This window comes from Mustela nigripes, chromosome 7 (genome assembly GCF_022355385.1).
Source record: "Mustela nigripes isolate SB6536 chromosome 7, MUSNIG.SB6536, whole genome shotgun sequence".
Lineage (NCBI taxonomy): Eukaryota > Metazoa > Chordata > Mammalia > Carnivora > Mustelidae > Mustela > Mustela nigripes.
Genome location: NC_081563.1, coordinates 109,576,757 through 109,599,515, shown reverse-complemented (window position 1 = coordinate 109,599,515; position 22,759 = coordinate 109,576,757). Strand labels below are relative to the sequence as shown.

The 22,759-nt window shown below is 48.7% G+C and overlaps 1 protein-coding gene across 2 annotated transcripts; it reads right to left on the bottom strand.

The window, feature by feature from the left end:
* Positions 1-9,669: 9,669 nt before the first annotated feature.
* LOC132022677 (prokineticin receptor 2) lies at positions 9,670-21,125 on the bottom strand. Of its 2 annotated transcripts, none has more exons than XM_059407918.1 (3): positions 20,907-21,125; positions 18,120-18,712; positions 9,670-12,536 (listed from the first exon to the last, which is right to left on the bottom strand). In XM_059407918.1, the coding sequence occupies exons 2-3, from the start codon at positions 18,575-18,577 to the stop codon at positions 11,840-11,842; spliced, it is 1,155 nt and encodes a 384-aa protein (XP_059263901.1). In that variant the 5' UTR covers positions 18,578-18,712; positions 20,907-21,125; the 3' UTR covers positions 9,670-11,839. The 2 variants fall into 2 exon arrangements, with proteins under 2 accessions (XP_059263901.1, XP_059263902.1); XM_059407919.1 differs by lacking the exon at positions 20,907-21,125 and adding an exon at positions 20,091-20,308.
* Positions 21,126-22,759: the final 1,634 nt, after the last annotated feature.

The following is a 22,759-nucleotide window of genomic DNA, read 5'->3' as shown; positions in this document are numbered from 1 at the left end:
CCCTGTCAAGCAGAGAGCCAGATGCCGGGCTTGATCCCAGGACCCTGATATCATGACCTGAGCTGAAGGCAGAGGCTTAGCCCACTGAACTGCCCGGGTCCCCCCGCTGATTTCCCTCTTTAGAAAGTGAGAGGGCTGAGGGTTCTATGGACCACTCAGGCACCACCTACAAGCTTATAAGGACAAGCAGGACAGGAGCCTGGGGTCATTTGTCCCTTTTGCTCCCAGACAGGGCTCTGTGTGTGTGTGTGTGTGTGTGTATGTTGAGGGACGCATGAGAGAGCCCAAACTGCCCTAGATAGTGCAGGAAATGGCTTGTTAGGTGCGAACAGCCATGCTTTTTCAATTTTATAGTGTGGCAATAACTCCTGTGTTGACAGATAGCAGGTAGCTGAGAAGCGGTTGGAGGTCCTGTCCCGTTTCTGTCTCAGAATGACCTTGCCTCCATCCTTCCTCACTCCCTGGAGAGCACAAACATTCTTTTCCTGTTTCTGGAATAAAAGGGAACAAAGACACAACAGCAGACTGTTGAGTTGAGCTTGAAAAGGCGCAGCCACAGGAGCCCAGGTCCCCCTGGAACTACAGAGGGCTGGGATCGCCCCATCTGGGAGGCTGCCTCTGCCAGCCCTGGCTACTCATTCATTCAGTCCGGCTCTGAAATATAAGGTAGAGATGAGGGGCAGATGTGCACAGAATCTATGGGGAAGCCAGAGAAACAGCAGCAGTAAGAGGAGAGAAAAGTGTCTCCCTCCAAAATGCTGCTTTTATCCCTCAGCCTTGGATCATGGACATTTGGTGACATATAGAACTAGTGGAGTGGCATTGGACAAAGCTCCTGCTAGGACTGGAAATCCAACCAGTGCATGCTCAGAACAGCCTGGGCAACAGAGTGATGGCAGCAGGAGGGTGGAACCGGCTGTTGCCCTGGAGGAGAACAGTACTGGCTCTTGGTTTTAGGAGAGGAGCTGATGTGTGTCTTGGATATTGTTGTTTTGTTGTTGTGCTACCTGGATCCCCTGAGGTCCCTCTGCCCAGCTCTCTATGTGCATCCCCAGCTGCCATGGACTTGGCTGTGAATACTGGCACCTGCGCCTTTGGGAAGATCAGCGTGGGCAGTGACAAGAGCTAGAGGGGCCTGGGAGTTCCACGACCTTCCCCTCAGATCCTCCCTCTCTAGCCAGGGATGACTATGGAAGTACAGAGCTCAGCTTCCCAAGGTAGACAAAGTCCGAGGTAATGTATGCTCCAGACCTCTCCATGGGAGCAGGCTGAGCCTGGGGCCCCACCGGAAATGCTTTCCTCCTTGGCTTCCTCCCCTTCCATATCCTGCTTCCCCTGCTCTCTTCCTGGGTTCTCCTTAATTCGTTAATTATCTGACTCATTAAGGAACTTATGTTGGGATTGACCACTCACACCTGAACTCCAGTATCAGGGTCAGATTCTGATCTGATCACAATGTGGGGCGGGGGTGGGTAAGCCAGTGTTTGAACCCCGAGAGGATATTCTCATTAATGCTCCAGATTCTCAGGAAGGAAGAGAACTAGGGGAGCGTTAGCTTTAACCAGCAATGGGCCAGAGGCAGAATTCTCACTTAGAAAATCTCCTGGGAGGGCAGGGGCTGATGGTAGGAGCAGGGGCTACTGGAGGTGGGCATCAGAATCTCTCATGTTTGCATCTCCACTTTCGGTCCTTGAAATGATTTATAAAGGAGACTTAATTTACGCGTTCAGAGCATGTGTTTTAGCTGGACAGAGCCGGGCTCCTGTCCCCCTTCTGACACTCACTAGCAGCACGACCTGGGGCAAGTTGTTCGACCTTTCTGGGCCTTAGTTTTCTCATCTATAAAATGGGATTGATACTGGCTTATACCCAACAGAGTAGTTGAAGAGTTAAATGAGCTAGTGTGTGTAGGTGAATGCCAGCCAGTGGTGAACGCATTGGTTCTCCTTCCTGAATCTCAATGTTAACATAAAATAGAAGCCCACACCCTCTGTTTTGCTAGGATGTCGTTCGAGGTGGGACATGCCAACCGCTAAATAATGCAGCTCGCCCGTGATTTTTGCAAGTGTCGTTATGGCAACCATATTTTTTAAAGTCACTAAAAGTTGGCAAAGAACGTGGAACTGGGACTAGGTGACAACACAAAGTGATGGGATGACATAAATAAACCTAGAAAGAAGGAGCTGGGAATGCAGCTAGGATGCAGCTGGGATGCAGGTAGGAAAATGGGTATTAAGTCAGAGCAGACAGCAGTGTCTAAGTGGGGGCTGGGAAGCTGAGCCTGGTCTGGACAGAACAAAGGGTAGGAACTTGGAAGGGACACTGCTACCTGGTCTGCAGCCCTCCTGATCAGGGAGTCATTCTGCGGCCTGTTGGGCACCTCCTGGCAGGAGAGAAGGGATCGTCTCCCTTGAGTGTCCCAAGCGATGGACCAAAGGGTCCTGGCTTGAGCTTTGAACTTCTGTGGTCTTCCTCCCTTTTGCCTCTGTCCCACCTGCTTGCCTTTCTACTGGGAGGTCCCTGGTGGGAGTCACACCCTCCCTGTCCTCTCTCTGGAAGTTCACAGTCACTCCTGTGACCAGAGACCCTCCACCCCCAGGAGTGGGAGGAAGTCTGAGTTGTAGCTGAGTAGTTGGAACAGCAATGGGGGAGCCATAATGCCTTGACAATGGCCAAGTGAACATCTCCTGAAGGACTTAAGAGAGACTCCCCTCTCTAGGGGCGAGGAGAGCCCATCGGATGGAGCGGAAGCTCTCAGGGTTGAAAGAGACAAGAAGGACCTACCATGAGAGAGGTAGGATGCTTGAGCTGTTGGCCCAGCCCAGAGTCATTTTCTACTCTTCTCTGCTCTGTTCTGTGCTTGGAGACTGACCCTAGGGGTGGCATTTTGGGGGATTTGCATGCCAGCTGGATTCTTGTTGGGTCTGACCAATGGGAAGCATCAGAGACTGGAGGGCAGCAGGAGAGAGAGGTCAGAATACACTCTCCCTGCCCCCTGCTTTGACACTAGTTCCATCCCTCCAGCAATGGCCCCTTCACAGCCTGTGACTCTCTCCAGGCTCCTGTGCCACCAGTTCCTTCCCTTCTCTCCAGTCCTCAGGGCAGTTAAGCTGCCCTCCGCTGCTGGGGTCCAGGAGCCCAATCACCGGTTGTTGGCTCCCTTAGCCTCATCCACACTTCTGTAAATAGTCCCTCCATTAAAGTCTCCTCATTTGAACCACCTGGCTGGTGCATAGAGAAAGAGTAGAGGTCCCAGTCTGTGTGGGATTGATTTTCTGAGGCAGCAGCGGTGCCACTTAGAGGGAAGAAGGAGGTCGAATAAACTTGGGACCCATGGAGCAGGACCCAGGAATCAGGCACAGCAGTAGAACTGGCTTACGTGGTTCTACTTGATAGGTTATCGTTACTCGTCTGTGCTGGTGCTGACACTGGGGAGGCGTTCTCTGGTGAGAAAAGGCAGGGGTCTTGGGCAGTGGCAACACACCTGGGGACACACTTCACTCTGGGAAGTCCTTCTGCATCTAACAGGGCTCGGTCCCAGTGGGTTGGCGAGCCCAGACTCAGGCATGAGACCAGAAGCAGCCAACAGTCTGAGAGTCATTGGAAAGAACCAGTTCCACCAGAGAAACTGGAGTAGGTAATAGGGATGGAGGCAGGGAGGTTGAGGGTTATTTTTGTGGTCTTAGAGGAGTCTGAGTAGGGATGAGACCAGGGGCAGGCAGGAAAGGGCACATGAAACAGAGGCCCACCCCATTTGTTTTATGTGATAAATGTAGGGTGGCGGAATCATAGCTCATGATTACGTAGCTTTGGCTTATTCTTCAGTGATAGTAGTGGGAAGGAAAGGGTTATTATAAAAATGGGCAAAGACACTGGAAATCTGTCTCTGGCAGAAAGGAGATTGCAGAATGTTTAGCAAGTGAGTTCCTGGTGTATTATGCATGAGAGAGGAATTCTGTTGGTAATATGTGATGTTGACTGGGTTTGGGTGGAGTCATCCAAGGACCAGCCTCCCAGCTTCCAGGCCTCATGTCAGGGGAGCTTCTCTTCAGTCTCGCATGAGGTATGGCGGTAGCCAGGAGTCATGGCTCTGTCTCTGCTTCTGCTCACTTAGCTGCTAGCAACCCAGAAAGGCCTGGACACCACACTCCCCCCATGATCCAGTTGCCTCTGTCCAGGCATCCATGCAGGGCTGAAGGGGGGCAGATGACGTTTCTTTTTCCTCTTCTATCCCCTTATCCCTTTCAGCACCTCCACATTAAGTATGAAAGGAGGCTGGAGGTGTAAATTTTTAGTAAAAAAAAAAAAAAAAAAAAAGTTGAGTGTGTAAAAGTCTCACTCTGTTTCTATAACAGATTAAATTAGTTCTTGAGTCTTAACTTGCACATTTTGGAGAAAATTTGATTTTTTTTTTTGTTAATTCCATATATAAATGCATCTGTATCTGTCTCTGGGGCTTTATATTCTATTTCCTTGGCCTAGTTATTGACTATAGCTTCATAATAAATATTGGTCTCTGGTAGAATCCCTTCCTCAAAAAGGTGACTTGGCTTGAATTTTGGAATAAGCTTGTCAAGTTCACTACTGATTTTTGTTTCTGGATCTTAGAGCCAACTACCTTGTTTTACTCTTTTATTAGTTCTATTAATTTTTACTAGATTCTTTTGGTTGTTCTGTGTAGACAATTAGATTATCTGCAAACAATGGTCTTTTATAATTCTTATATATTTTTTCTTATGTTGACTTTTACTACAGGTTGAATGGAAGGGATGAAAGCTTTTTTTTATCTTGTTCTTTTTTTTTTTTAAAAAAGATTTTATTTATTCATTTGACAGACAGAGATCACAAGTAGGCAGAGAGGCAGGCAGAGAGAGAGGAGGAAGCAGGCTCCCCTCTGAGCAGAGATCCCTATGCAGGGCTCCATCCCAGGATTCTGGGATCATGACCTGAGCCGAAGGCAGAGGCTTTAACCCACTGAGCCACCCAGGTGCCCCTTGTTCTTGCTTTAAAAGGGAGCACCAACTTATCTTTCTTTCTTTTTTTAAGGTTTTATTTCAAAAAATGTTTTTAGAGCATGTGTGCTCACACATGCACATGAATCGGTGGGGGAGGGGGGCGGCAGAAGGAGAGGAAGAGAGTGAATCTTAAGTGGGCTCCACACCAGCCCAGCACAGATCCTGATGTGGGGCTCCATCTCATGACCCTGAATCATGAGCTGAGCCAAAATCAAGAGTCCACACCACACTTAACTGACTGAGCCACCTAGGCGCCTCCTCTTCTGGTCTTATCATGGGACACCCACTCACTTTTTTAGGTGCTCCATGTTTACCCAAAGGATTTGCCTCACCCAGGATCTATCCCCTCTCCCCTTGGCAGTACTTTCTCTGGTGCTAAGGAACTCCATCTATGAGAATGCCCTGGGGGCTCCAGAAGGCAGTTCAAGGCTTTTGATCTTCCAGATCCCACAGAGGATGAACTCTTCCAGAAGTCCCCATCTGCATATTTAGTAGGCATACCTCTTCACCCTTCACATTTTTCAGTGAGCTGCTGTTAAATCAGGTGGGAAGACATGTGGCTATGTGTTCTCTCTGTTTTTCCCTCCCTCCTTCTCCACTTTCTTTCTCCAAGGAGAATGAACTTTTTTGCTTAAAGATTTCTATTCATTTATTTGAGAGAGAATGAGAGGGGGGGGGGAGAGGGAAAAGCAGATTCCCCACTCAGCAGGACGTCTGATGTGGGACTCAGGCCCAAGACCCAGAGATCACCACGTGAGCAGAAGTCAGCCGCTTAATGACTAAGTCACCCAGGCACCCTGAGAGAACTTATTTTTTTAATTACTCCTGGATGAGGTGAGGGGTCTTGTGCTCCCAACAGCTATTCACAAGGGAGCCCTGATAACATACCGCGTTTCACTTTGCTTACTGATCACTGATCTCACTCCTACATTAAGGACTTCCAGGTGGGGTAGGAGGGAGGAATTTAACCACCTTTAAATGATGAAGTGAGATGACATAGAGGTTTAAGCATGCTCCCACATGTCAAGAGTGTCTCACAGAGACACTGTCTCACAGTGTCTGGCAACCAAGATGGTGGCGTCTTCCACCATTGGTTCTCAATCTTTCTAGGTCCTATGCAGGACTCATCTGAAAGGTGTTTGAGGAAGAATGAGCTTGGGGAAGCATTCCATTGGTGCCTCCCTACTTCTTGATGCTAGGCTTCCCCATAACTTAGATGCTTCTATTGTAACCCTATTTCCACCACCTAGATTGAGCCCGTAAAGGAGAAAGCAAGGACAAATACCTCTGATGTTCAATTAATATTTTTTCTTTCTTTCCTTATCTCATAGGGACTGGAAGGAGAGGTCTTTGGTTTTTTATTTTTTTTTTTCTTCCTCTATAGAAAGGACTTCCCCCAACACCATAGTCTCCTTCCTGAAGGTCATTAAACTTCCTGGCTCAGGCTTAACAGTGGAAGGGCATCCTCACATTATGGGAAAAAATTATGTGATTTGAGCTGCCCTGGTATGGCTGGGAGTCCAAGATGACTAGAGACTTGAGATCACAGAAAATAAAAATACTCCGGTTTGATAACCTCAAAATATTATATCCATTATACATGACACAATCTTCTGGATTCATCTAGAAGAAATTCTGTTCCTACAATTAATCATTCTAAAAATAATAGATAATATCTATTGACCGCTTATGATGTTCTAGGCATTTTTATAAGATATATATTTAGTCCACATATAATCCTATGAAGGAGGTACTATTATTACTCCCATTTAATACACAAGGAACTAAGGCCTGGATAAGGGGTAAGGTATTTTCCAAATGCACGTGTTTAGGTAGGAATTACTGTTTGATCCTGTCTGATTGTGCATCCCAGCCTCTTTCAGGGTTTCCCCATCCCCTGGCCTCTTTCTTCATCATGCTCTTAAGCCTACTGCCCAAGTCTGTCCTCCCTTTAAACACTCTGCATTCTTTGTGCCAATCAAACAATTCATCATTACATGTGTAGCCCCTCTCATTTTCCCTCTTCTACATTGTTGTTCATCCTGGCCCCTTTGCCTGGGATGCCCTCTCCCCATCATTCACTATGGTCCAGGGCTCTGCCTAATGACCTCGCCACCCCAAAACTTCTCTGATCCCCATGACTAGAAGGAAACTCTCTTCTGAATTCCTTTTATTTTTCTGTTTACCCTGTCTCTATTTCAACACAGAATTAGGCACATGTTATTTTTTTCCTTTTTTTAAAAAAGATTTTATTTATTTATTTGGAGGAGAGAGAGAGAACGAGAGAGATAAAGAGAGAGAGCATGAGCAGGGGGAGGCGCAGAAGGAGAGGGAGAAGCAGGTTCCTTGCTGAGCAGCGAACCTGATGTGAGGTTCCTTCCCAAGACCCTGGGATCAGGACCTGAGCTGAAGGCAGATGCTTACCGACTGAGCCATCCAGGCGTCCCCTAGCCATATGTTATTTCAAGAGTCACCTCAGGATTTTTGCATCTCCATCACTGCTGTTCCTCGAGAACAGCCAGCACAGACACTGGATGAGTGGGTGGAAGACACTTGTTTGCCCACAGTGGACCATCCCTAAAGCAGAGTTCAGCCAAAGGATGGTGTTGGATCCAGAGCTAGGATTAACATGATTAAACAAAATTAAACAAGATTCTGGGAATGACCTCTTTCATATCAGCCTGTGACTCAGCTGTGGAAATTCAGTATAAGAGTCAGTAAAAGGGGAAAAAAAAAAGAAAGAGTTGGTAAAAGGATGCAAGGACCTTATGTCTACATGGCCTTCTGTTCCAAAGGCTGACCTTGGACTAGGCAAACCTGCTGCCTATTGCCCTGTCAAGCAATTACTTATTCTTTTTTAAGTTCCAATGAATCCCTCACCTGTCCCCAGTGTTCCATCTGAAGAAAGTGCCAAACACATTTTTTTCTTGTACCAGTTTCTTTCTCAGAGAAACTGTCCCATATTTGGAGCTCTTTGAACATTTATACAGGAGTAGGTGGTACAAGCTGGTCCACAAGGTCCCGTGTGCCTGGTTGGCATACCTCAGGAGGGAGGCTGACCTGGTGACCGGAAGGCATTTGGTTCTTAGGTAGCATGAAGAATGACCATTGCTCAGGGCCAGCTGGTAGGGCTTTGCGTGAATCCCTGTCTTGGGTGGCCCTAGACTTGCTTTGTCTTTGAATATGAACCCCTTCTCCCACTATCTGAGTCAGGGTCACTTTTCCCTTGTGTGCTAGCATCATTTGAAGGTCCGTGTACCTTCAAATCCATGTGTTCCGACCTCCCTCTCTCATGGGGGAAAAGAAACAGAAACACAGGGACCCTGGTGTAATTCTTTGGTTTCTCTGGAATCTTGGAGTCTGAATTGTAAAGTCACATGGATGGGATGCACTATTCACTTGTTAGAGGGAGGGAAGGTATCTTTTGAGCAATTTAAGATTCTCCCAGGTGGTCAGAAACCAGTTTCAATGGCCTTTTAAGCATTCTTAGAGAAGGTCATCTCTTTTGGGCTCTGGAATACAGTGACTGAGTGCAGTTCACTGGACCAGAGTTAGACCTTGGGGCAATGTTTCGGCTCCAATGAGTGTTTGCTATCTGTCCTCAAGCAAGTCTTTTCTTCATTTGGAGTTTAGATCTCCTCACCCAAGCAAGGAGTAAGTTGAATCATATGCCCTTAAAAGGCTACTTCCTGCTTTGGGGTGTGTGCGCATGTGTATGCACGCGTGAGCATTGAGAGTCAACTTATTTGGCTATTGGATGCTGAAAGAAAAACCTCTAATAGTTTCATCACAAAGCCATCTTTCCTCTTATTCCAGCCAAAGAAATGGACCTGGTTTGCCGAATGAGATTATATTTTCAATATACAATAGAATGTATACATGTTGACATAGCCGAGCTCATTAAAAAGTATCTTAAGCTTGGTGCAGCCTCTTTGGAGAAGACTGTGGAGATTCCTCAAGAAATTAAAAATAAAGCTTCCCTATGACCCTGCAATTGCACTACTGGGTATTTACCCCAAAGATACAGATGTCGTGAAAAGAAGGGCCATCTGTACCCCAATGTTTATAGCAGCAATGGCCACAGTCACCAAACTGTGGAAAGAACTAAGATGCCCTTCAACGGATGAATGGATAAGGAAGATGTGGTCCATATACACTATGTATTATATCTCCATCAGAAAGGATGAATACCCAACTTTTGTAGCAACATGGACGGGACTGGAAGAGATTATGCTGAGTGAAATAAGTCAAGCAGAGAGAGTCAATTATCATATGATTTCACTTATTTGTGGAGCATAACAAAAAGCATGGAGGACATGGGGAGTTAGAAGGAAGGGAGTTGGGGGAAATTGGGGGGGGGAGGTGAACCATGAGAGACTATGGACTCTGAGGGTTTTGAAGGGGTGGAGGGTGGGAGGTTGGGGGAACCAGGTGGTGGGTATTATAGAGGGCACGATTGCATGGAGCACTGGGTGTGGTGCAAAAACAATGAATACTGTTATGCTGAAAATAAATAAAAAATAAATTTAAAAAATAAAAGAAAAAGAAAAAAAGAAAAAAAAAGTATCTTAAGTTTATCATCAATTAGTCTTGAGAAGAGTAAACACAAATCCAATTTTTTAAAAAAATTATTTATTTATTTGACAGAGAGAGAGATCACAAGTAGGCAGAGAGGCAGGGGTGGTGGGGGGAAGCAGTATCCCTACTGAGCAGAGAGACCGATTTGGGGCTCAATCCCAGGACCCTGAGACCGGGACCCGAGCTGAAGGCAGAGGCTTAACCCACTGAGCCACCCAGGTGCCCCAACACAAATGCAATTAATTTATTATTTATTACTTGTTAACACCAGTTAGACGAATGAAAAGTCTCCATGCAAACAGCAGTATTCATTACACAAACAACAATTTGGAAACGAAGGGGTCACACAGGCAGGAAGCAGTTTTTGCATGCGGGTAACCAAGGGGAGGATGGATGCTGGCACGAACTGCCGCTGTTCTAAATACGCCTTCAACAAGTTTCTTCTCTGTTTCAGGATTGAACTATTTAGTTTTAGATCTAAACATACTATATCTAAATATACTAACATATATAAAAAGATTAGTGGGGAAACAACTGAACACTGTGGTTAAGATTCCATATGTTAATTATTTAATTGGATAACAACATAACACTGATTCACTGGAAAATCACAATACACACTGATATTTACAAAAGCTGTTTCAGTTAAATTTAAATTAAAGGGGAATGTACGTATTAGGATAAAAAGGGGGGAAAAAAGGTCTGAATTCTTTTGTCAGACACAATTGGTGCCCCCATCCTGGATGGGGGTAATAAATAAAAGCACAGTGATAGTTGTAAAAAAGCAGATAACCACAAATACTTACTTGCTTGGCTGTAAAATGCATTAAATAATTTTTGTAAACACAGAATTTACAAACCATTTGGCTTAAGCTAATATTCCTTGGGACGTGCTGTTTGACAACATGCAGGGAAGATTGTCAACACTTCTGAGGAGGCTAAGGGGGCGGTTGTCACTGAAATTCTGATGTTAAATTTTCCTCATTTTTACCCAGGACGGGGGTTCCTTTATTTATTTTTTCTGGGGGGGGGGGGGCCCAGAGGACAGGCTGCACCGTGAAGAGTTCAGAGGTCTCTGGTCCAAAAGTGGGAGTGTTTCTTCACAGTAAGTTATAGTGGATGGGGTTTCCCTAATCCAAACTGTCTAATATCACTTATTCATTTTTATCACTGGTAGAGTTAAAAAGCACTTTCAGCAACTGTGGCCTCCATGGGTTCTCCCGAGTCCTGTAAGGTAGTCAGTACGGGTGTTCTCATCATCCTTGTTTCACTGACCCAAAACCTAGAAGCAGAGAGAGTAAGCAGCCAGGTCACATGAGGCTTGAATCCAGGCCTTTCCTTTCCAAGTGCAGCTCGTTTCCTTTGTTCTCAAAAGAGATTTGTCCTAGAAAGTCATCCAGACCTTAGCCACATGGATTACATCCATCGCCAGGGGCAAGCTCTACCTTTTTCTCTGTCCCCTTCCTCCCTGACCTTACAACCCCCCAAAATCCTTTATGCTAAGGTGTCAGGGACTGGGTGTGTTCCTCATTTCAGGACTGCCTGTGTTCACCCAAAAGAATGATGAGCTTGCAAGCATCCGTGGAGAAGAGATTTTTCTGGTCCTTTCCTTTGAAATTGCACCATTGTAGATAACCAATGGCCTGGTTATGAGAAAAATTTCCTCGTAGCCAGAATCTTAGAGAATACCTTTAGGGAGGTAGTAGGAGCTGAGTGGGAAAGTTCAATGGGATGGCATGAACTCTCTTATCATGAGGCTATAAACCGCACACTCTGACGAACTTACCCTTGCCTTTCCCGTCATGTCTAAGTGGCTTATTCTATAGGCTTTGACGTTGCTGCCCTGATGAGCTAGAGAATACAGGTAGCGCGATGGAGAGTGAGTGCAGCTAACCATGTGAGGTCCCTGACTGGTGATTCCAATAGCTTCTGCCATTTTGGCTTGTTATTTAATTTTTGCCCACAGTAGGTAACGGGTAAATGTCAGCTCCCGGTGGCCTTGTCCTATCTCCTTGGTGCGGCCAGCATACAGTGGGTGGTCAGTTCACCTCAGCTGCGGTTACCCGCCTCGAGTTCCACCGCCCGTCAGAACTGAGCGGCCTCCAGCCCCTTGAGTCCCACCGCCCGTCAGAACTGAGCGGCCTCCAGCCCCTTGAGGGCCGTGAGGTGTGGTACATAGTCGTTGTGAACTTGGCTCCCAGGGGATGACGTGCGGAGTTCCGGCTGTCGGGCCTTCCACCCGCGGGCTACTTCAGCCTGATACAGTCCACCTCTTCGGTGGCGGGCACGCCACTGGTTTTGAGGTCCAGGTCGGCGCTGGACTTGCTCCCGTGGTGTGAGGGCCGCCAGTGCAGCAGCATCATCTTCTTGAAGTACTTCATGGTGTTGTTCTTGACCGTCACGAAGCACACGGTGTTGATCATGCTGTTGCTCATGGCGATGCACTCGACCACGTAGAAGGCCGTGAGGTAGTGCTTCTCCTTGACGAACACGGCGGGGAAGAAGTCGCGCACGATGGTGAAGCCGTAGAAGGGCGCCCAGCACAGCACGTACGCCGTGAGGACGCACACGAGCACCAGCACCGTCTTCCGGCGGCAGCGCAGCCGCTTCCGGATCTGCTCCGTCTGGAAGCCCGGCACCGCCTTGAACCACAGCTCGCGGGAGACGCGGGCGTAACACAGGGCCATGGTCACCACGGGGCCCACAAACTCCACGCCGAAGATGAATAGGAAGTACGACTTGTAGTAGAGCTGCTGGTCCACCGGCCAGATCTGGCCGCAGAAGATCTTCTCCTGGCTTTTGACGATGAACAGGACCGTCTCCGTGGTGAAGTAGGCCGACGGGATGGCGATGAGGATGGACACCACCCAGACCACAGCGATCAGGAAGGAGGCCGTTTGATAGTTCATCCGTGGCTTCAAGGGGTGCACGATGGCGAGATATCTGGGGGGTGGGGGGAACGGGGAGAGCAGGGGCGGAAAGCCATCAGTAATAAGGAGGCGTGCTGGGAAACATCCGTCTGGAGGTTAGCCCAAACACGCCGCCAAAGCAGACAGAATGGCACAACGAGTCCCCGTGTAATTATCCAGTTTGGACAGGGTTTGTCTTATTTTAGCAACATCCTTTGGCATTTGGAGTAGTGCTGGGGTTTAGTGGAAATGGCACAGGCTTTGGTCAGACAGGTGGAATAGATCCCAGCCCCACCCCCACCCCCCCCTTCACCCGCCAACCTCCATTGGCTCAGCGTTTCTGAGATTTTCTTCAAGTGCAACATGGGATAAAGTGACACCTACCTTGCGGGGCTGCTATAAATATTAAATATGATAATGTTTGTAAAATGCTTCGCAGGTAGTAGGTATTCAGTGAATATAGGTGGAATTTTACTGTTAGTCCTATGGATACCACCTTGACCTTCTGTCTTGCCATTCTCCCCAAGAGCCTCATGCTTTCAGAACTCTTCATTCCAAATGTCTCATGGGTAAGAGGGGAAAGAAGGGCTCTGGAGTTCAGAGAGAGAGATGGGGGTCTTCTCAGGGCAGTGGGCTAGGGCTTTCTCTCTCTCCCCCCACCCCCCAGGTGTCACCCTGCCTTACAAAGCAGGAAGGAGAGTAGGGGGTGGGCTTGCCGTGGAATCTAAGGAATCTATCTAAGGAGAGAAGGAAATGACCAGCCTCACGGAGTGCAAGGACCAGAATGCCAGCTCCTGATACCAAACTTTTACAACTACCTCCCCGGGCTGTCTCAAGCTCAGATGAGGTGTGTGATGTTGTCTTGACATCTTAAAGCAGCACACAGCATGAGGCTTTATCCTGATCTTTCCAGTGAGCCTGGGAAAGAGGTTGGAGGCCTTTGGGGGCTCGGCATGGGAAGGCAGTCAATATAGGCTGTTATCGAGCAAGGCTTCACTGTAGGCAGCTGATGCTTATTCCTGCTAAGGAACCCCTGGAGCAGATGTGGGGCACCCCGGGGAAGGGGATCCAGGATATTGTTTCACCAACCAGCAGAGTCATTGGTGAGGGAGCCAGAGAAAGCCTTCAAGCAAAGAAAGGCAGGTGTTTGTTGGCAAGTGGGAATGGACAGGTGTGTACCTAAGTGTTAGTAACGGGATACAAGAGGGACTTCAATTGCACCCGCTATGATCTGGTAAATGCCTGACAGGTTGCTGGTCCTACTGTGTGCCCAACCTATGTAGATGGAGACAAAGTAGAAGACGACACAGTCCTTGACCTCAGAGAATTTCTCTTCCACCCCAGACCTAGAATAACCAAGGGATAGGTTAAGAATAACTTGAAGGAAGACATGGTCATTATGCTTGTGACGTAGTCTGGGAATGCTTCAGGAAGATACTGAGATTCTGGCTACTTCCTATTCACTCCCCCGATGAAGGCAGGATTCTCCCGATATACACAGTACAAGATGAGTGAACACACAACACCTGACACTGGGCAGACTAACTAGTCACATATACTCACAGCACAGGGAGAGGGATGGTGCCCACCCTGCAGAGCCACGTAGGAGTTGCACCCAGGGACAGAAGGAACCAGCAGGGGCTGTGGGCAGCAGGCTTTATAGTGACAAGGTGACAAAGTGACCCTCGACTTCCATGGGATGATTCGATTTGCTTGTCTGAATAATTCTGCGAGATGATAGTGAGGGGAAACCCATCAGATTGAAGATCAGAGGTGCAGTTCGTCTAGCAGAGAGAGGAATAGCAGGTTAGGAGGCTTTCCTGCTGGGTGGAGGGCAGTATCTGGCAGGAACAGAGGACCTCATGGCTGGAGACCTCGGAGGCTCTGGGAGGCTTGAAGATGTCAAGGCAGCACATGGAATTTCAGGCTTTACAACAGGAGAGCCCAATAAATAGTACTCAGGTTCTAAATCAATTGAGAAATACGGCAAAATTATAAGAAAGATGGATGGCCAAACTTTCACTTTCATTGTGATGACACTGGTATTGGATAGTGAGCATTGGGACTATTTTATACTCGGTTAGATAAGCTTACAAGCCCCGACACAGGTGGGCAAGAGAGACACAGGCCTCCCTGGGCACTTCAGTTTACTCCTTGGTCCTGCTATATAGAAATACCAGAAGGGCTATCTACTAGTGTTTCTGGATAGTGTTTCACAGCCAGACGAAGAGCGAGGTTCATGTGTAGAGGACCTGGTTTCTTAGAGACCTCTTGTACAGACCCTAGGAGAGTGCGGATCTCAGGACACACACATCCAAGAAGACAAGATGGTAACAAAGACCTTGCAGATGTCCTTCTTGCCAATGGACAAGTCATGGATGATGGTCAGTTTTAGCGAAGACCTATAGCTTCCAACATGCTTTATGTCTGTTTACCTTCTCTGAACCTGACAAGAAACTGGAGAGGTTGTCAGTGAAGTTATTACTAGGTCCATTTCACAGATGAAGATCTGTAAGTCCCAGGAGGATAAGGGATTTATCCAAGTGCACAGCTTGGAACCCAGATGTTCTGAGTAACTCCTAGGCCATTGTTCTTTCCTTTCTGATTTATTTGATGGCAACTCTGCATTTTGGGACATCTTTTTAATGAAGAAGGTGTTATGGGACGAGAAAATATCAGAATTTAAGAGTTGATGACCAAATAGGTAGGAATGTAGGAATTCTCTCTGGCATTGGTTATTGAGATACTTTTCATGCTGAAACTACATGGCGGGGGGTTGGGGGTGGTGGGGGCAGAAGAAAAGAGAGAAAGAGAGAGAGAGTGTGTGTGTCCTGAATTAGCTCTGCTTCGAGAGTCCTCTTGGTTAGCTGTACAGGATTTCCAGAACAGTCCTCACCTTCGCATCTCAGGCTCTGCTTCCCATGCTCCAGTGGTCAGCTACATGCAAAAGAATGAAACCAGACCACTTTCTTACACCATACACACAAGTAAATTTAAAATGGATTAAAGACCTAAATGTGAGACCTGAAGCCATAAAAATCCTAGAAGAGAGAACAGGCAGTAATCTCTCTGATCTCGGTTATAGCAACATTTTTCTAGATCTGTCTCCTGAGGCAAGGGAAACAAAAGCAAAAATGAACTACATCTAAATGTAGTTAGGTCTACATTTAAATGTACTACATCTAAATAAAAAGCTTTTCACAGCAAAGGAAACAGTCAACAGAACTAAAAGGTATCCTCTGGAATGGGAGAAGGTATTTGCAAATGACATATCCAATGAAGGGTTAGTATCCAAAACATATAGAGAACTTATCCAACTCAACACCCAAAAAACAAATAATCCAATGAAAAAATGGGCAGAAGACATGAGCAGATATTTCTCCAAAGAAGACATACAGATGGGCAATAGACATGGTCAGCATCACTCATCATCAGGGAAATGCAAAGCAAAACTACAGTGAGATATCACCTCCTACCTGTCAGAATAGCTAAAATAAAAAACACAAGAAACAACAGGTGTTGGTGAGGATGTGGAGAAAAAGGAACTTTATGTGCTGTTGGTGAAAATGTAAGCTGATTCAGCTGCTGTGAAGAACAGTTTGGAGACTCCTCAAAAAGTTAAAAGTAGAAGCTATCCACTGATCCAGCCATCTCACGGCTGGGTATTTACCCAAAGAAACACTAGTTCAAAGGGATACATGCACCCCTGTATTTATAGTAGCCTTATTTAGAATAGCCAAATGATGGAAACAGCCCAAGTGTCTATCAATTGATGAATGGATAAAGAAGATGTGGTCTATATATATGTTAGCATATGTTGTACACACACACACACACACACACACACACACACACACACACTCTGGGATATTACTCAGCCATAAAAAAAAAAAATCTTGCCATTTACAACAACACGGATGGAGCTAGAGAGTATAATGCTAAGTGAAATAAGTCAGTCACAGAAAGACAAATACCGTATGATTTCACTATATGTGGAATTTAAGAAACAAACAGATGATCGAAGGGGGAAAGAGAGAGAGGATCAAACGGAGAAACAGTCTTACAACGAAGAACAAACTGGTGGCTACCGGAGGGGAGGAGGGTGAGGGGATGGGAGGAACAGATCACAGGGATTAGGGAGTGTTCTTGTGATGAGTGCCAGGTGTTGAATGGCACTGTTCAATCACTACTGTTAGACTGTGTGGTAACTAACTGGAATTCAGATAAAAACTTAAAAAAAAACAGACCGATGATAATGTTTTCAGCCTGGGTGATCAGAGGACTGGAGACGGAAAGCTGGTTTGGGGTGAAAAAGAAACCACTGTTTGTGATGTAACTGGATGGTTGCTTCCTGAGAAACTCCTATATTGCCCCAAACCCCCAACATGATAAAGACAAACGTTTCAGTGGGACAAAGGGGATGAGAACAGCATCCCTCAGGTAATTGAATAAAAACGCAGATTCCTGGGATGGAGCTCAAGGGACTCTCTTTCAGTAGGGCTGGGGTGGCACCAGATCTGACTTTGTATCATTTGCCCAGGGCAATTTTGTACCTTTGGTTGACAGTTACCTTTTGTAAACACTGATTTGAGGGCTGGAGAGCCTCAGAGCTGTAATAACAAAATGGTTTCTCCTGCAGGAATTATGTTACACAAAGAAAATGGCTCTTCTACCTCTGTGTATATTTCATTATGGAAAATAATCAATTTGTTGATTAAAAAGAATGACAAACCTAAGTAGCACAGAGAACAAGGAAAAAACTGAAGAGTTCAAAGGAGACCAAAAAGGAAAAAGATGTTTACCCAGAAGATGTTTCAGCAATTGCCCCTGACCCCCAAAACAGAGCTACTGGTGGTCTGACATTGGCCTATAGCTGTTTACATAATTAAAACATTTGTAAGATTTGTCCTAAGTTGCTACTAGGAGTTTTATAAATTTTGTAAATCTATAATAGAGCAAGGACTTCCAGAACATCTCATGCAAATGTATGCAAATGAGCCCATGGATGTATGCAAGAAAACAAAAGGAAGGATGTCCTTCCCTTTTTCCTACAAATAGGCCATTACCTTATTTTAAAATTGGCTCTACAACAAAGCCGCCAGGAACCAGGGTACATTACTATAGGATTCCGTTTTTCATGAAGTTAAAGAACAGGCAAAACTAAACTGTGCTGAGTGAAATCAGACAGCTGGGGTGGGAGGACTGTCTGGTACAGGGCATAAGGGAGTCAGGAATGTTCTTGATCTTGGCTTGGGGAAGGGTGGCAGAAAAAACTCGGTCCATGTTTTCTCGACCGGAAATTGTCCTGGTGAAGTCAGTGTTCCGTGGCTTCTGAGTAGCCAGTGGCCCAACCCTTCTGCTTTTGCTTTTGGGGCGAGTCTGCGGCAAAAGTGGTATCTGCAGGTGTGGCCCTGAGCTGGGGTGCTTGGGCATCCTGCTCTAGTTTGGGGGGAATCTGAGCCACAAGCAGAGACACCGGATCTCTTCTTCCCCCGGATAGAGGAGCAGGCAGGCAGACCAGCAGCAGGGCCCACCTGTTAGAGCGGAAGTGAGGAAAGGGGCAGCCTGCCCCCCCCCATCTGTGCCCCGCCCCCCCATTGGCCCACATCATCCTCACCTGTCTATAGCTATGGCCAGCAGGGCGTTGGTGGAGACGTAGAGAGAGACGGTCCGCAGGTAGTTGACAGAGGCACAGAGCACGTGGCCGTGCTCCCAGGACAGCTGGCGCACCACGTAGTAGTCCATCTCGAAGGGGCAGCAGATGATGGCCACCAGGAAGTCGGAGATGGCCAGGTTAGCGATGAGCAGGTTGGTGAGGTTGCGCAGCTTCTTATAGCGGGCGAGGGCAGCGATAAAGACGAAGTTGCCCACGCCACAGACCAGCATGATGCCTGCCAGTGCCACCCCGATGACGATCTTGGCAGCAAAGAAGGTCCGGGTCTTGGTCATGTCCTCATCCTCATCCAGAGGGAGGTCATAATCACCGTAGCTGAAGTTGAAGGGGAGGGGGGAGGTGGAGTCTAGAGCCGGATTGAAGTTGGGGGCAAAGCTAGTGTTTCCATGCTGGGCTGCCATGGCGGAGACAGCAGGAGGAGTGGTATGTGAGTCTCAGCACGCTGAGCTGGGGGTTTGGACCTTCAGGTGTCACGACTCACCCAGCCTAGCACACTGCCCGCTTCCCTGAGGAGAGTCAAAATGTCATCCTGGACCCTGAAAGGAGACACAACCAGTGGGCACCCTACAGGAGAACGCCTGGTAGTATGCTACCAGAGTTCCCCAAGTAGAGACTGACCAGACCCAGGGACTCCCCTCAGACTAACGGGGGTACATGGGAGGGGAGACATGAGATCTGGAAATTGGGAAATCTTCCACGGGCTGACAGGCAGTACTGGGCACAGAATGTCTCTCCAAAGACATCCAACAACAACCTACATCTCTGCCCTTTCCCAGAGGCCAGCACCAGTGTGACTGCCCAGTCACGCTCCCTTTCCCACCATCAGCTCCCACAGGGTCTTTGCAAAGTTTCCCAAGCTGTCCAGGCAGCTGCCCCAGTATTCCGCAGCAGTCACAAAGTTGTGCCATCTGTTGGTTAAGGACAATGAAGCTAGAGGACAGGAATACACACAGCAGGGTCTTTCCTTGGAAGCAGGGCACTGCTCCCTGTGTCCTGGCCAAACCATGGACGTGGAAATCACCAAATTCATTTGCACATGAACAGGCTGAGTCATCTTGGGCTAGTGATTTACACTGTCTGAGTCCTGATCTTCCTGTAAACCAAATTCCTGCTGCCTAGCCCAGGGCCTGGCACGCAGCAGGGGCGGGACAGGAGTCTGTGAGATGTATGAATGGGGATCCAACCAGGATTCTGTAGGTGAAAGGGACTGTGGATGAGAGGGAATTCTGCTCCCTCAGTGCTTTGGGAACCAGATCTAAAAAGAAATGCTTTGTCTGCTTCTCCTCCCTGCTCCCACTCTTCTGATCAGCTCCCTGTCCCCTTCACCAGACCCCTACTCGGTTCCCGACCAGGATCAACCCTAACTGAGAGGCACCACATCTGGTCACCAAGGTCTCCGGCCTCTGAAAGTGGCCGCTCCTCCACTTGAACCGAAAAGAGCCCCCAAGAATGGAGGTTGGGGGTAGGGGGAAGGTGGTGTCAGTGAGGACCCCGGAGGGCCTGAGGGTTGAAATGTCTTTCATTGCCTGAGTTCTTTATGTTCTCAGTACCTCAAGATGCCCACGGCAAAGGAAAATAAAGTCTCTGAAGTACTGAGCCCTCAGGAGAGGGGCCACCATGGGGTGCAAGGCGTCTGAGGGCCTCTTCAGAACCACTTTGCTCAGATTCCCAAACCCGAAGAATGAGGACCCCAGCCATCACACTGTGATCCGCCTCTCCCCGCTTAACACAACTGGAAACGACCCCAAGCGTGGGGGCCACCGGATCCTGGTAGTAAGAAGTGGACCAAACTGGACAGTGGATTTGGCTCGGCCCTGTCAGAGGAGGGGGAGAGCGAGGAACCATAGCGGCAGGGACAACAGTGGCAGGGTGGCCGGGCCACTCCGACCTGCGGCACGTCCGCCGGCCGCATACCCGAGGGAAGGACCTTCGACAGATGGGGTGCCAGCGGCGCCCGCGACCGGGAGTGTCCTCCGTCCGGGTGGCTTCTCCCTCTCTTGCGAAACCCCAGTCCGTCCAGACAGCGCTCAGCCCGAGACGGGGAAGCGGGACTCCAGTCCTCCCGCCTTCCGCGCTCCGCGGCTCTCCAGTCCCCGACCCTGGAGGAGAGGACGTGAGCCCGTGTGGCTCAGTTCCCGGCCCCATTTTTCGCGGGATGCACTCCCCGTCCCAGATCCATCTGCTCCGGGAGCAGACTCCCTCCCCTGCCCTCCCTTACTCACCCCCCGTGCGACCGCGCGGTCCCGGAGGCGCCGCCCAACAAGGGCGGGAATCGAGTCAGAAATTGAGGCTCAAAAAACGAAGCATGCGAGGCCTCCGGATGGAAAGAAAACTGGGGTGTAGGGGCAGGACCCGGAGAGCAGGAATTCTCCCGGAGAGGCTTCCCTTTTCAGTCTCTCTTTGGACAAGATGCCCCCCTCCCCGCTCAGACCCTCCCCTGCAGTTTGGCGTTCGCCCGCCCACCCAACACCCGCCGGCCCGGCCCCCTCCGCCCGCGCCCGCGCGCCCCAGTCTCGGCTTCCCGTCGCCCGGTCCTGGCGGGCCCGTGGTGGGTGGTGGACTCTCCCGGCAGGAACTCTTCCACTGCGAGCCAGCCCGAGTACCTTCCGAAAGCTGCGGGAGGCCAAGGCACCAGAATCCCCCCGAGAAAGAAGTGGGCGTCTGAGCCCCCAGGCCGGGCGAAGCCCCCCACCTCACCAAGGGAGACCCGGTATACAGCTCAGTACCTACCTGCCTGGGCGCCTCCTCCCGGGTCGCTCGGCTGCCCTGGCAGCTCGGTTTGGTCCTGGGGGAACCCAACTTGTACGTGCAGTAGCGCTGCGTACGGGGTGTCCTTCTTTCTTCCTTGCTCCAGCGCGCTTCCCCCGCGCGTCGCGGTCTCTGTCTTCCCGCTGGAGTTGGCGCTCCGCCCCTGCTGTTCAGCACGGCGCCTCGGACCCGGCCCGGTGCGCCCCGCCCCGCGCTCGACTCCGCCCTGGGGTACCCAGCCGGCCTCCCTCCGCACAGCCGCGCAGGCTGGGCGCTGCGTTTCTGCACCTGGTGTGCCCCCCGCACGGGGCGCGCGGAGTTCTGGTTGCGTTGGCACGGATATCCAGTCCGCGGGTTTGGCCATTCGCAGGGGCTCCTGCGTCCCCGCACCCGAGTATGAATGGGACTTTAGCTGGGGTTAGAGGGTGCGGATTCCGAGGAACCAGCAAGGCCCCCAATGCCCCGCTGAAGCGCCTCGCGGGGGTCACCAAGCCGAGTATCCAGCCTTTGGCAAGAGCCCCGTGCTAGCGTCCGCTCCCTCACAGGGCGACTCGTTCGGGAGTAGGCTGTGGTACATTCCGTGTGCCCGAGAGCTGGTGCTGGGGAGAATTTGGGGGTGCAGAGTGGGCCCTTTGGTGTGGGTGGTGGTGGAGACGGAGGCCCCCGGGGAAGCTGGGAATTCCGGGCAGGTTGCCCTGCTGAAATCGCCTACCCTGAGGTCCTCACCGGTACCCTGAGATAACAATACCCACCATTGCCCGAGTCCTTGGCCTTTCAAAGACCATCATCCCACTTCCCATCCCACATCCCCTCCCTGTCTGGAGCCCTGTTTCCAGAGGCCTCCACCTTGCTCCCGCCAGGCTCTGATTTTAGGCAGTTTCTATTGCCTCTCTGGTCCTTGGTTTTCTTAACACAGATTGGGCAGATTCTTTTTTCGGATTGGAAAGGAAGAAATAAAATGCTCTGTGTTGCAGATGGCATGATGTCTAGGAAATACGAAGAAATTGACCAAAAAAAAAAAAAAAATTCCTCTAACCAGTAAGTGATTATAACAAAGTATAAAGATACAAGATTAATATACAAAAGTCAAATGTATTGGGGCACATGGGTGGCTCAGTTGGTTAAATGCCGGACTCTTGACTTTGGCTCAGATCATGATCTCAGGGTTGAGAGATCCAGCCCCCATGGTGTTGGGTGGGGAGCCTTCTTAAGATTCTCTCCCTTTTACCCTGCCCCTCCCCAACCTCTCTCCTCATGCCCGCAAAAAGTCAACTGCTTTCCTAGATACCAGGAATGAACAAGTGGAACTTGTAATTTAGAATATAATACCATTTACATCAGTAGCCCCCACAATAAAATGCTTAGGTATAAATCTAGCAAAATATGTATAATGTTCCTATGAGGAAAACTAGAAAACCCTAATGACAGAAATCAAAGAAGAATTAAATAAATGGAGAGAAATTTCATGTTCACCAACAGGAAGGCTCAATCTTGTCAAGATGTCCGTTTTCCTCAATTTGATCCATAGAGTCAATAAAATCCCAATCAAAATCCAGCAAGTTATTTTGTGGATCTCAACAAAGAGATTCCAAAGTTTATATGAAGATTCAGGAGAGCTAACATAACATTGAAGGAGAAGTCAAAGTTGGAGCACTGACATTACCCGGCATCAAGACTTACTATAAAGCTACAGTAATCAAGGCAGTGTGGTATTAGTGAAAGAATAGGCAAATAGATCAATGGAAGGGAACAGAGAGCCCAGAAATAGATCCACAGAAATACAGTCTTTTGATTTTTGACAAAGGAGGAAAGGCAGTACAATGGAGAAAAATTCT

Bases quoted from the DNA above. Each gene is read 5' to 3' on its own strand.
- LOC132022677 (XM_059407918.1), bottom strand. From the start codon at position 18,577: ATGGCAGCCCAGCATGGAAACACTAGCTTTGCCCCCAACTTCAATCCG. The intron at 12,537-18,119 runs GTGAGGATGATG...CCCACCCCCCAG, and splicing joins CTGGCCATAGCTATAGACAG to ATATCTCGCCATCGTGCACC.